Source organism: Epargyreus clarus, unplaced genomic scaffold, assembly GCF_041222505.1.
Source record: "Epargyreus clarus isolate Ecla_fem2 unplaced genomic scaffold, WU_Ecla_fem_2.2 ptg000033l, whole genome shotgun sequence".
Lineage (NCBI taxonomy): Eukaryota > Metazoa > Arthropoda > Insecta > Lepidoptera > Hesperiidae > Epargyreus > Epargyreus clarus.
In genome coordinates this window covers 1927636-1940008 of record NW_027332238.1, presented here as the reverse complement: position 1 = coordinate 1940008, position 12373 = coordinate 1927636, and the positions used below count along the sequence as shown (strand labels likewise).

The 12373-nt window shown below is 41.0% G+C and overlaps 1 protein-coding gene across 1 annotated transcript in view; it reads right to left on the bottom strand.

The window, feature by feature from the left end:
- The window catches only part of LOC140755404 (leucyl-cystinyl aminopeptidase), a 38438-nt gene that overhangs the window by 15914 nt on the left and 10151 nt on the right, over positions 1–12373 (bottom strand). The window contains exons 4-15 of the mRNA XM_073090609.1: positions 10316–10462; positions 8233–8314; positions 7681–7802; positions 5961–6133; positions 5280–5386; positions 4423–4530; positions 3649–3721; positions 3070–3245; positions 2459–2538; positions 1705–1817; positions 822–976; positions 3–96 (exon numbers count right to left, since the gene is read on the bottom strand). Of these exons, the coding sequence (XP_072946710.1) occupies positions 3–96; positions 822–976; positions 1705–1817; positions 2459–2538; positions 3070–3245; positions 3649–3721; positions 4423–4530; positions 5280–5386; positions 5961–6133; positions 7681–7802; positions 8233–8314; positions 10316–10462 (1430 nt within the window). The remainder of the gene's footprint in view (positions 1–2; positions 97–821; positions 977–1704; positions 1818–2458; positions 2539–3069; positions 3246–3648; positions 3722–4422; positions 4531–5279; positions 5387–5960; positions 6134–7680; positions 7803–8232; positions 8315–10315; positions 10463–12373) is intronic.

Genomic DNA, 12373 nt, shown 5'->3' with positions numbered 1-12373 from the left:
ACCTTATGTAAAGATAGCTCGTCTGACGCAGCTTCAATATCTGCTTTTTCTAATCTCGGCGACGCTACAGCCCGTACAGAGTTACTTGAATCCAATCTGTAACCAGAATGCAGAGGACTAAATTAGAACGTCTTTTGAAAGTGATATTTTACCACATTCTTCTAACTTTGACAAATGGCGATCTCCCTGTGTGCTAGGTGATCACGTTCGGATAGCGGTCGTGTCTCAGTCTAAGTTCGGAGCTTGTGTATATGCAACGTATTGAGAAAACTTCGATAGCGTGATTCAGAAACGTGTAGCGCCATCTCTTCACTAGTTATGAAAAGCCGCACTTATAAAGGAGATTTAAGTTACACTTTTAAAATAAAATATTAGGTGTTGCTTATAATTTTATGAGTAAAAAAGTAAAAAACACCATAAGGTATGTCTCGGCAAAAGGAGTACAGGACGCCCCCCGACCAGGTGGACTGACGACCTGAAGCGGACGGCGGGTAACCGCTGGATGCAGACGGCCCAAGACCGGTCGGAGTGGCGCAGACTAGGGGAGGCCTATGTCCAGCAGTGGACCAGTAAAGGCTGATGGATGGATGGATGATGGACATAGAATCGTCAAATTTTGTCAAAAAATTTATAGGCGAAACACAGGATAAAAAGTCATTGCGAAACACTGGATAAATTCATTCTTAATAACGGGGCTTTAAGCTGTCCAATTTATTTCTATATCACATCACGCCATCTATTAGCAAAACACACTTACACAGATTCTTTTAACCACCAAAAGATGGCGTTAGTACACACCACACTACCAACTAATCACCAACCTCAACGCCGGTAACACATGATGCAGTAACAACGCGTCCTCTTGCCGTCGGGCAGCGTCGCCCAGCGGTGGGGCCTTCTGCCCCAGCACTGACGTCAGGGCCTCCATGAGCCATTGAGAGCTCCACCACCGCGGAGACACCAGGCCTCCGAACCACTGGAAGATACCAATGTGTTTTGTTGTTGCTGATTTCAAAAATGTGGCAAAATTCGACTCCGGCAGCACCATTGCCACGCCTATTTATGCTTACAGTCAGATACCCACAGGATGACTAGTTACATTTTCTATAATGTAGAAGTAGAATGTTGGGGTTGATTATAGATGTCCTAGCCACTTACTGATTAAGATTAGATTAGATTAGATTCCTACCTGAGGTAGGTCACAGACGCCGTTACCTTTGAGGACTAAGCTGGAATGCTAAAACTAAGCTGGATTGCCTCGAAAAAGTATGTTTCTCTTACCACACCCTTCAAACCAGAACACAGCAGCGCTTAACACTGCTGACCGGTAGTGCCGCCGGAGTCGAACTACAAAGAGTTCTATCACCTTTAAGCTGTAAGAGAGGCATACTTTTCCGAGGCGTTCCAGCTTAGCTTTCAAGGTAGCAACGCTATAGCCGACCTCAGGTAGAAATCTAATCTTATCTGGAGTTGATTACAGATGTCTGTACGGCAGTAGCCACTTACCATCAGCTGGACTGCATGCTCGTTTGCTCCTCTTACATTATAAAAAAATCTAACTAGTTTTCCTGTGGGTATCTAATAGTAAGCAGAAATAGGTGTGGCAGTGGTGCTACCAGATTCGTACCATAAATGTGGCAGAACCCGCCACAGAACCTTGTGTGTGGCAGAATTTCAGCAACATTCTTAAAATCAGCTACATACCTGCTGAGCTAACAGCCTCGCGATGACCTCAGTGTCGCTCAACATTGATGGTGACAGCGTGATGAGGCCCCAACCCTCGGAGTACGGGTTACCACCTTCCACCACCACGATATCTGGAGGTAACCATGTTTTTAAATATTAAAAAAGACTAAAATAAAATAGACGAAAATTCCACCCCTCGGCGAAACGACTAAAAGACGGTGTATGTATGTATGTATGTATGTATGTATGCATGTATGTATGTATGCATGTATGTATGTATGCATGTATGTGTATGTATGTATGTATGTGTGCTGATTTCAAAGGGTTGTTTACAATTATTTATGCCACATTATGCTGCAGTATTTTTACAAATAAATATTTCTTTCTTTCTTTCTTCTTTATGTATGTATGTATGTGCGTATGTATGTATGTGTGTAATATGTATGTATGTCTCATTTTTTCCACACCCTACAGCGAAACGCTTCGAATAACATATGAGATGTTGTTGGATAAATTAAAGCAAAAAATAAAAATAAAAAAGTTGAAAATATTTGGGGGTCACCATGCAAGAAACCGCAATTTTTTGACCATTTTCTCTTTGTCTATTGAACTGTATTAGGTCAAGAGTTTAAATTTTCACAATGCATTTACTTCAATGGCTTCTATAACAACAAATACTAAAAATAAACAAAATGATGGTACAGAACCCTCCATGTACGAGTTCGACTTGCACTTGGCTAATTATTTTCGATACTAATTATTATTTACTTACCAAATTTAGGCAAAGGATACGACGTATTCAGCTCGTAGGAAAACTGCTGAATAGTCTTTTGCACCCATTCGAGTAAAGGTCTGAAACAAATTAACAATAATTAAAACATCCTAGTTTTTTTAAAATTTCATTAGCGTGTTTCAGAATGCCTGTCGCGCCCTCTGTTGGCAAGTAACAGAAGATTGTACCACAAAAATCTTAAATTGGTCACCAACCAATCATTGTCCCACTGCTGGTCACGAGTCTCAGAGTGAGAAGGACTAGGCCATAGTCCACCGCGCTAGCCAAGTGCGTATTGATGATTTTCTTTTATCGAATAAATTTCTTAATTACCCGTTAGATGCATTACTAGTTATTGTATTTATTTAATTATTACAAAATCTACAGCTCTTAAAATCATACAAATACATTTCTTATGTATTTCTTACAACCAATTACGGATTTACAATTTTTTAACTAAAGAACGTATAAGCACGAATAAGCGTTTTATAAATAGGTATTAATATATAAAACAGGTATAAATACTATAAATATGTTATTTAAACTATCTAAATATCGAATGCAACATTTAGCGGAAAATACGCTATGTAACTTAATTTAAAGAATTTTACCCGCTCTCATCCAAGATCACCGCCCGATCGCTATACAGACTAGCTTCAGGCACTGGCGAGTCCTCATCAGGTACAGTATCCACCGCCAGGGGCGCTGCTCGTCGCTGCAAGCGGCACACCGCTAGCGCCACCATGTGGGGCGGCATGGGGGGTGATTGAGCGAATTCGTCTTGTAGCTGAAAAGATAAAAGATAGAGATTGAAAGATAGAACTCAGTGGTTCCACTCCAGCGGCACCACCGCCACACCGATTTCTGTTAAAACAGCAGTGTTAAGCGCTGCTGTGTTCTGGTTTGAAGTGTGGTAACGGAGATATACTCTTCTAAGGCGTTCCAGCTTAGTCCTCAGGGGCAGCGGCGCATTTGAGGCCGACACCTTAAAAATATCTCCCTTACCACACCTTTCAAACCAGAACACAGCAGCGCTACACTGCTGTTATAACAGAAATAGGTGTGGCGGTGGTGCCGCCGGAGTTGAACCACAGAGGGTTCTACGTTTATATTATTATGCTGATGTGTTCTAATAGCACCAATAGTAGATAATATGAACATAAAATAAATAGGAATGAACATCAACTCACCAGTCTGTGACCTAAATAGAAACCAGCTTCCTCAGTAGCTACGATTGGCATGTTTGTCAATGATACGTGGAATCTGAAAAATAAAAATTTATATTTAAATGGCAATAATTATAAAAACAAAAAACTATGTAAAAAATATAGCCTATGTTAAAAACATGCTCAAACAATTTAGACGAATCCAACAACACCTCATGTGTTAAACCGTCAAGCCGTTTGGGCTGTAGGACGTGACAATGTATACAGTATGAGACATACATACATATAATACATACAAACACACATACACATACACTCATCCGCTCGACAAACATTTCGTTAACAATCGCTACAAAATGATCTACGTGTGCTACGTAGTGGTCTACTTTACTACGGTGAAAGCTATAACACTGCTACTCCTGATGCTACACAAGCTACGACAGACTACGCTAATCACAAAGCTCTACGACAGCTACTGCTTTTGAAGGTGGTAGAACCCTTTGTGGTTCGACTCCGGCGGCACCGCCGCCACACCTATTTCTGCCTAATAACAGCAGTGTTAGGCGCTGCTGTGTTCCGGTTTGAAGGGTGTGGTAAGGGAGACATACTTTTCCGAGGCGTTCCAGCTTAGTCCTCAGGGATAGTGCATCTGTGGCCGACCTCAGGTAGGAATATCTAATCCTATCTGGGGTTGATTACAGATGTCCATGGGCGGCGGTAGCCACTTACCATCAGGTGGACTGTATGCTCGTCTGCTACTCTTATATTATAAAAAAAAAGCTACACAATCCACTTTACCTATCTCTAACGATGGTGAGTTTGAAGGAAGCTCTGAAGTGAGGCTCATCTAGGCACGGAAAGGCAGATCTCGCGTGGGTCAGCCAGAATCTGGATACTGCGCATCGACTGGAAAAAAGATAAATTGATTTAGTTCCGAGATTCAGGTTCGATCCCAGACCAAATAGTATTATTCGTATTAGTATATGAGTTCGCTGCCCAAAACACGGGAAGTTCTAGTCACCTCAGACTAAGATTAAATTCTATAAAATTGAAAGACAAATTACAAAACTACCATTAAAATTAAATGACGAGTTACAGAAAAGAACAATTTTTTAAGACAATACTATTATATATTTACTTACTTCAATTTTTATTATTATTAACCAATATTACGGTTTTGTCTCGATCCTGAAATCTATATATAAATGAATGTTTGTCTGTATGTCCTTTATAGAATCGTTAACTATGTATTTGATCATGTGATGATCTTTGGCAAAGTTGTTGTGCATGATCCCACGAAGGTTTCTGAGTTGGTACGACCAATTTTCGACAGATGGCCCCACTGTCATTCCACTGAAGGTTCAGTTATATGCATGTAATGTTTTTTTTAAATGCAGGCAAAGCAGCGGGCACTCCTAGTCTTATATATAAAATTCTCGTGTTACAATGTTAATACTCCTCCGAAACGGCTTTACCGATTTCCACCAAATTTTATATGCATATTCAGTAGGTCTAATAATCGGCTACTATCTATAAGTGATAAGGGTTATTGACCCTTAACATTTTTTTATTTATATGGCAACACAAGTTTTGCCGGGTCAGCTAGTAAGTTGTGTAAAACCTTTTTACGCCCACGCCATAACTAAAATACTCACTGTCTATGTGAACCAGCTAAGAAGAACCCTCGTTGTTTCTCATTCCTCTCCAACTTTGTGATGAACCGAAGGCTCAAAGTATAATTGTATTTACGACGAAGTTTGTCCTGGAAGAATAAATAGATTTAATAAATAGATTACCCTCTCAGGGGTTGATTTAAAAAAAACCGTGAAGTAATTATTTTCCTATAAGAAAGTCATATATAATTTTCATATGTGTTGGCCTGTTACAAAATTGACGGATTCCATTTAAAAATAAACTTTCAACCCCTATTTAACCCTCTTAAGGGTTGATTTTCCAAAAACGGTGAACAAGATATTTTATTATTTTTAATCGGAACTCTAAATACCAAGTTTCAAAAGGTTTAAGTACTACAAAATTAGCGGTTAAGTACTACAAAACTGCTAATCCGCTCTGAATATAGAAATGAGTCGCGTCGCAATAGCAAATTGTAGACATTAGCGGGACTCCGACAGCGGCGCCCCGGCACCCTCCGCTGCCCGCTCTCGCCCGCGGGCCCTCTAGTGTCCTCTTACATTGCTACGGAGTATATGTTCGACCACATTGGCGCTCTTACTTCGCAACAACTTCAGAGCGGACTAGAAATTTGGCGCGGACTATAACCTACGTTTCTTGCTGTATATCAATGTTATTAAGCGTTAGTAGTTTATTAAAGTTACCTTAAACTCAATATAAGTCTGATCAGCCTGGGGGTAGTCCAGGGTCTTGATGACCTTCGGGCCCAGCGACCCCCCGCTCTTGAACAGCGCGCGCTCCGTCACGTTCATGTCGCGGATGTTGAGCACCACGAAGCTCGTGTCCCTGTCCACTTTGAAGTCTATTGACACCTCCCCTGGGGATATTTATAGTAGTCATAATAAGTGACATGTTCGCTTAATAATAATCGTAGTCATCGGTAATAAATGGTGTAGTCGTGGTCGCTTTTATACGTTGTAAATGTTGTAGGCGGAGTCGCTTTATGTAATAATAGTCGTGGTCAACGGTAATAAGGGTTGTAGTCTTAGTCGCTGATCGTAATAAATTTTGTAGTCATAGTCGTCGATATAACCATGGTCGTATATATAAGCGATGGAGTCGAATTATACTACTGACAAAAAACGCTTTCTACACTCACAGACTCACACTAGGATTCCCTATGTCATAGATGCCATAGACACACAAATACAGAAACAACCAGACCCAAAGAAGAAATCTAAATTGATCCTATTTATATCTGTCTGACCGGGGGTCATAATAAATATTGCAGTCGTAGTCGGTTTTTCTCGTGTCCTTGTCCACCTTGAAGTCTATTGACACCTCCCCTGAGGATATAATACGTTGAGTAGAGCACTACCTCAAACTCTCTGCTATAGTCATAATAAATGTTGTAGTCGTGGTCGCTTATGTAATAAAAGTCGTAGTCACGCTCGTGAATATATGGTAGTCGTAGTCATCGTAATTCCTGTTGCTCATAATAAATGTTGTAGTCGTGGCCGCTTTATATAATAATAGTCGTGGTCAACGGTAATAAGTGTTGTAGTCTTAGTCGCTGATCGTAATAACGTTGTAATCATGATCGCATGCGTGGGATAAAAAGTAATAAAAGCGGAAGTTGTAGTCGATTTATGTAATAATAGTAGTAGTCAAGATCGTAAATATAGGCGGGGATGCCGCCGGAGTTGAACCTCTGAAAAAATGCTTTCTACACTCACAGCCCCACCCTAGGACTCCGTGAGTCGTAGGTACCATGGACACACACATAGACAAATACAAAAACACACCGCTCCCAGGAATAGATTAATACGGTGAGAGTAGAGCACTACCTCAAACGCTCTGCTGTTGTTTAAATAAATGTTGTAGTCGTGGTCGCTTACGTAATAAAAGTCGTAGTCATGCTCGTGAATATATGGTAGTCGTAGTCATCGTAATTCCTGTCAATTTAAATATTTTGGTCGACTCCGGCGGCACCATCGCCACACCTTCGGTTTATATCAACAGTGTTAAGCGGTGCTGTGTTCTGGTTTGAAGGGAGTGGTAAGGTAGGGATACTTTTCCAAAGTGTTTCAACTTAGTCATCAGGTAACGCATCTGTGGTCGATCTCAGGTAGGTCATCTTAGCTGGGGTTAATTACAGATGTCCACAAGTAGCAGTCAGGCGCGATCACAGAATATTTGGACAAATTAGACCGCTGTTTTCTAACTTCCTAACTTTAACTAGTATTTATTGTAAAGTCCGGCATATCCTCTCCGCTACCTTATGCAGAGAAGTATCCATGCTGGGTTTCCCCACGAAAGAAACCGACCAAGTGTGAGTCGGACTCAACGGTTTTGGGGGGAGTCATGACCCCTGTAGCACGCCTGGTAGCAGTGGTCACTTACCACCCTGTAACATCTATTTACCTCTCAGTTCTCCAGTGGTGAGATTAGGGTGTAGCCACAGGCTGTAGTGCTTCGGTATCACGAAGGTCGGGAGACGAGCGCCGCGCCACGGGAACACAGCGCCGTTGCTTGCAATTCGCTCTCTGTTACAAGCAACAAAACTTACATACAAAATAACACACAAAGAAACAAATCGATAATGAACCTTTTTTGATATACAGAACCTTCCCCGCTAGCAAGCATCTTACTTTTTTATAATATAAGAGCTAACGAGCATGCAGTCCACCTGATGGTAAGTGGCTACTGCCGCCCATGGACATCTGTAATCAACCCCAGACAGGATTCGATTTCAACCTGAGGCCGGCCACAGATGCACCGCTGCCTCTGAGAACTAAGCTCGAAAAGGTATGCCTCCCTTACCACACCCTTCAGCACAGCAATGCAGCAACTCTAATAACAGCAGCGCTCAACACTGGTGTTATTAGGAAGAAAGAGGTGTGGCGGTGGTGCCGCCGGAGCCGAACCACAAAGGGCTCTACCACCTTCAAAAGCTAAGTAATATAGAATATTCACTTGTTAGCAGCTGTGGAGCTTTCTTCAGACTCTGTTGGTGGCTGGCCGGGGAGTAGCGGGTTCTCACCGGCACATGGACAATCTGAAACAGATCATGAGTATTAATTTTTTATACCATCCTCAATGCTACATGGAGGACTTCGAGATCTCCAACGGAACACAAAAGGCAGCCCGCAAGTACCCCTCTCGGGCTCTGCCCTGTGAGAGCAATTCACATCACACCATCTGATGTTTACGACGGTATGCTGCCACACATACCGTCCTTCCTAGTGTCGCTCGAGCTCCCACTCTTGCCGCTCACAATCCCGGAAACCATTTTAGTTGCCTCTTACGACAGGCAGAGGATAGTGGAAATAAAAAGGGTTTTTTTATTGAACTCTAGCAAATTGACCTCCATAACGTAAAGTTTAAGGGTACTACTACAGCGTATTGTCATTTTAAGGAAGTGTTGCGATGTTAGGTATAAGATTATGCACAAAAATAGGATCAAAATAGGACATTCACTTAGGAGCATTTTATTTTTGGCCTGAAATCGGTACTTAGAAATAAAAAACACAAAAACTTGAATATCTCAAAAACAAATCACTATCGGCTAGGGTACTTAATGACAAAACCTATTGCAAACCTATAGTAACCCTGTATAGTGACCGGCATGAGTCGTGAGCACAACTGACAGCTGCGCAGTAGTTAATGTTTCGGTCTCTTTGGCGGAATGAAGAAGCCATGGGGGCGGGGCGGGGTGCCGAGCTGCACGCGATTGGTTCCTCAGTCAATGCACATCGTCTATTGGAGGCTCGCGTGTCATTCGGCTACTGTACACTTTCGTGCAATTTTAGCGACTTACGTTTTGGATTTTAAAATAGTAGTTTATTTTTGTTATTTCGTATTTGTTAAGTGTTTTTGTTTTAATGTAGTTTATTTTTATTATCTCGGTGTATAAAAGTGTTGTGTTTTTTAAATTTTTGGTTTTAGAGTATTTGTTTTAAGTTTATAAAATTCTCATTTTATAAAATTATTGTTTTTAAATTTTTGGTTTTATAAAAATTTTTGGTTTTAAAAAATGCCGAGGGTAAAAAATACCGTTTTAAAAAGACAGGCAAGGCAAATGGTATATTCTGTTTATTGCTTCATAAAGAACAACGCCGAGTTAGGGATTGACAAAAGTATGCTGGAAATTTATAAACAAACAGCGGAGGCGACCAACACCTCAGTAGCAACTGTACGGCGGATCGTTAAAGAAGCCAATATTCCTTCAGATTGAGGCGATTTAAATTTGAAAAATAAAGAAAAACAGTTATACTCAGATTATATTGTTTTATTGAGTTGAGATTATTATATTTTATTCACGAAACATTACCTACAACATTACTCTATCAAAGTAAAATTTCAAGTACCACTAATATTTTAATTAGTTTGTATAAATATACCTATCAATCATTTTGGTAAAAAACGGTACTGAATAAATTTGGCCAAAAGTGTACATGCGCGAGCTTACCCCCACTGCTGCCCACCTGTGCTCACGACTCGTGCCGGGTATTATATATATCGTATCGTAATGTGAATAAGTATTTATTAAAACTATATAATACACTTATTTTGAAATAACAAACGGACAAGCAACTTATTTTGTTTTATGTATAGATTTTTCACTCCAAAAACCGTAGCGGGTTGTAACCTAGTTTTCTTATGTCGTGTATATTTCTTACACAGTAATAGCCTAGTGGTTAAGAAACTCGGCCTCTCGATCGAGGGGTCCGAGTTTCAAATCCCAGGCACACACCTCTGATCAAAAATTACGTGCGTATTAAAAATTAATTATCACTTGCTTAAACGGTGAAGGAAAACATCGTGAAACCTGCATACCTGAGAGATTTATAAAAAAAAAAAAAATCTCAAAGGTATGTGAAGTCTACCAATATGCACATGTCCAGTGCGGTGGACGATGGCCTAAACCTTTCATTATGAGAGGAGACCAGTACCCAGCAGTGGGACATAATGCGTTGATGATGATGATGTATATTTCTTAAATGCGGGCAAAGCCGCGGTCACTACTTTATTTAAAAGCTTATAAAAGCTCACTTACCAGGCTGTGGCGTAGCATACACCACTAGGAGGGCTGTAGCGAACATTGCTGACAGAACCAGAGCGGCCAAACATAATGCACGGCGCTGGGAACACACCGCCACTGGCGCCTCACCCAACTCCCTGGCCTCGCGAGCTTTGTCAGTATCTAGGAGAAAGACAGAAATAGAAGAATACTTAGTGTAGATACTATTAAAGGTAGAAAACTTTGCTATGATAAAGATAGTGTAGAAGGTACAGTCCAAACTGCTAGTCCGCTCTGAAGTTGTTGCGAGCAGGTGTAGTCATACAATTTGCTACGAGTATGTTGACGCGATTAATTTCTGTATTCAGAGCGTACTAGCAGTTTTACGCAGACATACCTTTGTAGTACGGCTTCGGAGTCACCACCGCCACACCTATTTCTGCCTATTAACAGTAGTGTTAAGCGCTGCTGTGTTCTGGTTTGAAGTGTGGTAAGGGAGACATAGATAATTATCCGAAGTGGTCATACTTGTTTCTACCTAATAACAGCAATGTTAGGCGCTGCTGTGTTCTGGTTTGAAGGGTGTGGTAACAGAGACATACTTTTCCGAGGCGTTCCAGCTTAATCCACAAAGGTAGTGCCACATCTGTGGCCGATCTCAGGTATTTGACGGTGATTACAGATATCCATGGATAACAGCAGCCACTTACCATCAGGTGGACTGCATGCTCTCTCAGGCGGTGGTGCCAACGGAGTTGAAACACAAATGGTTCTACCACCTTCATTTCATGAGCCACTTGAATTAATTATGAGGTGGCCATCTTAGTCCTTGTGTGGCAACCCATGTGATCGGCTTCAAGTAGAACCTGTTATATCGACGGGTCCTACGTAAACTGGTGCAAGTTTTTTTTTTTTTTGTGTTCCAACTCCAGCATACAGCAACATCTGTAATCAACCCCAGATAGGATTAGATATTCCTACATGAGGTCGGCCACAGATGCGCCGCTACCCCTGAAGACTAAGCTGGAACGCCTCGGAAAAGTATGTCTCCCTGACCACACCCTTCAAACCGGAACACAGCAGCGCTTAACACTGCTGTTATTAGGTAGAAATAGGTGTGGCGGTGGTGCCGCCGGAGTCGAAGCACAAAGGGTTCTACCACCTTCAAGTGCGTTTTCACAACTTTACAGTAGAGCGATTTGAATGTTCTAATGCGTGTAACTTTAACATTATTCAACGTACATAGTTAAAATTTTAAAATGGTATAATTGAATCCTTTTGAAAAAAAACTGCATTATACGTGAATAATGTTAAAGTTACACGCATTAGAACATTCAAATCGCTCTACTGTAAAGTTGTGAAAACGCACTTGCACCAGTTTACGTAGGACCCGGCGATATATAGAATTACTTATGTCCACGGAAGTTTTACCATCAGGTGGTCATTAGCCACTTCATATTATAAAAAATGGAGCATATTCAAGTTTTCAAACGTGACATAACAACCCATTGTACTTCAAGGGTCCACAACGCCTTTATTCTTAAGCCCTTGACTTCTAAGGGCTTTTGAAAGACGCTTCTTGTTATCATTTTGATCAAAGCTGTTTGTTTTAAAACGTATGATGCGAAAAACATGCTTTTCATGTAGTAAAGTTGAAGATCTTATGGTTCGACTCCGGCGGCACCACCATCACATCTGTTGGAAGAATGGAACATGACAGGTAGAAGGGAGCTACGAGTGGCAACACTGAAAGGGAGCTGGTAACACTAAAACCGGACAAGAGGATATAAGATGGCGGGAGTAAAAAAGGATTAGGAGTTCTGTAAGAAAGTGTAATGTTTAATTGAGGCCTAATAAATAAAAGAAGTAATAAAGTACAAAATTGTGTTTCAACTAATACAACAACATCTATTTCTGTTAAAACAGCAGTGTTAAGCGCTGCTGTGTTCTGGTTTGAAGGGTGTAAGGGAGACATTTATCCGAGGCGTTTCATCTTAGTCTACGGTAGCGGCGCATTTGTAACCGACCTCTGGTAGCAATATAATCTTATCTATTAATTACCTATGTCCTTGGGCGGCAGTCCCTATAAAGTTC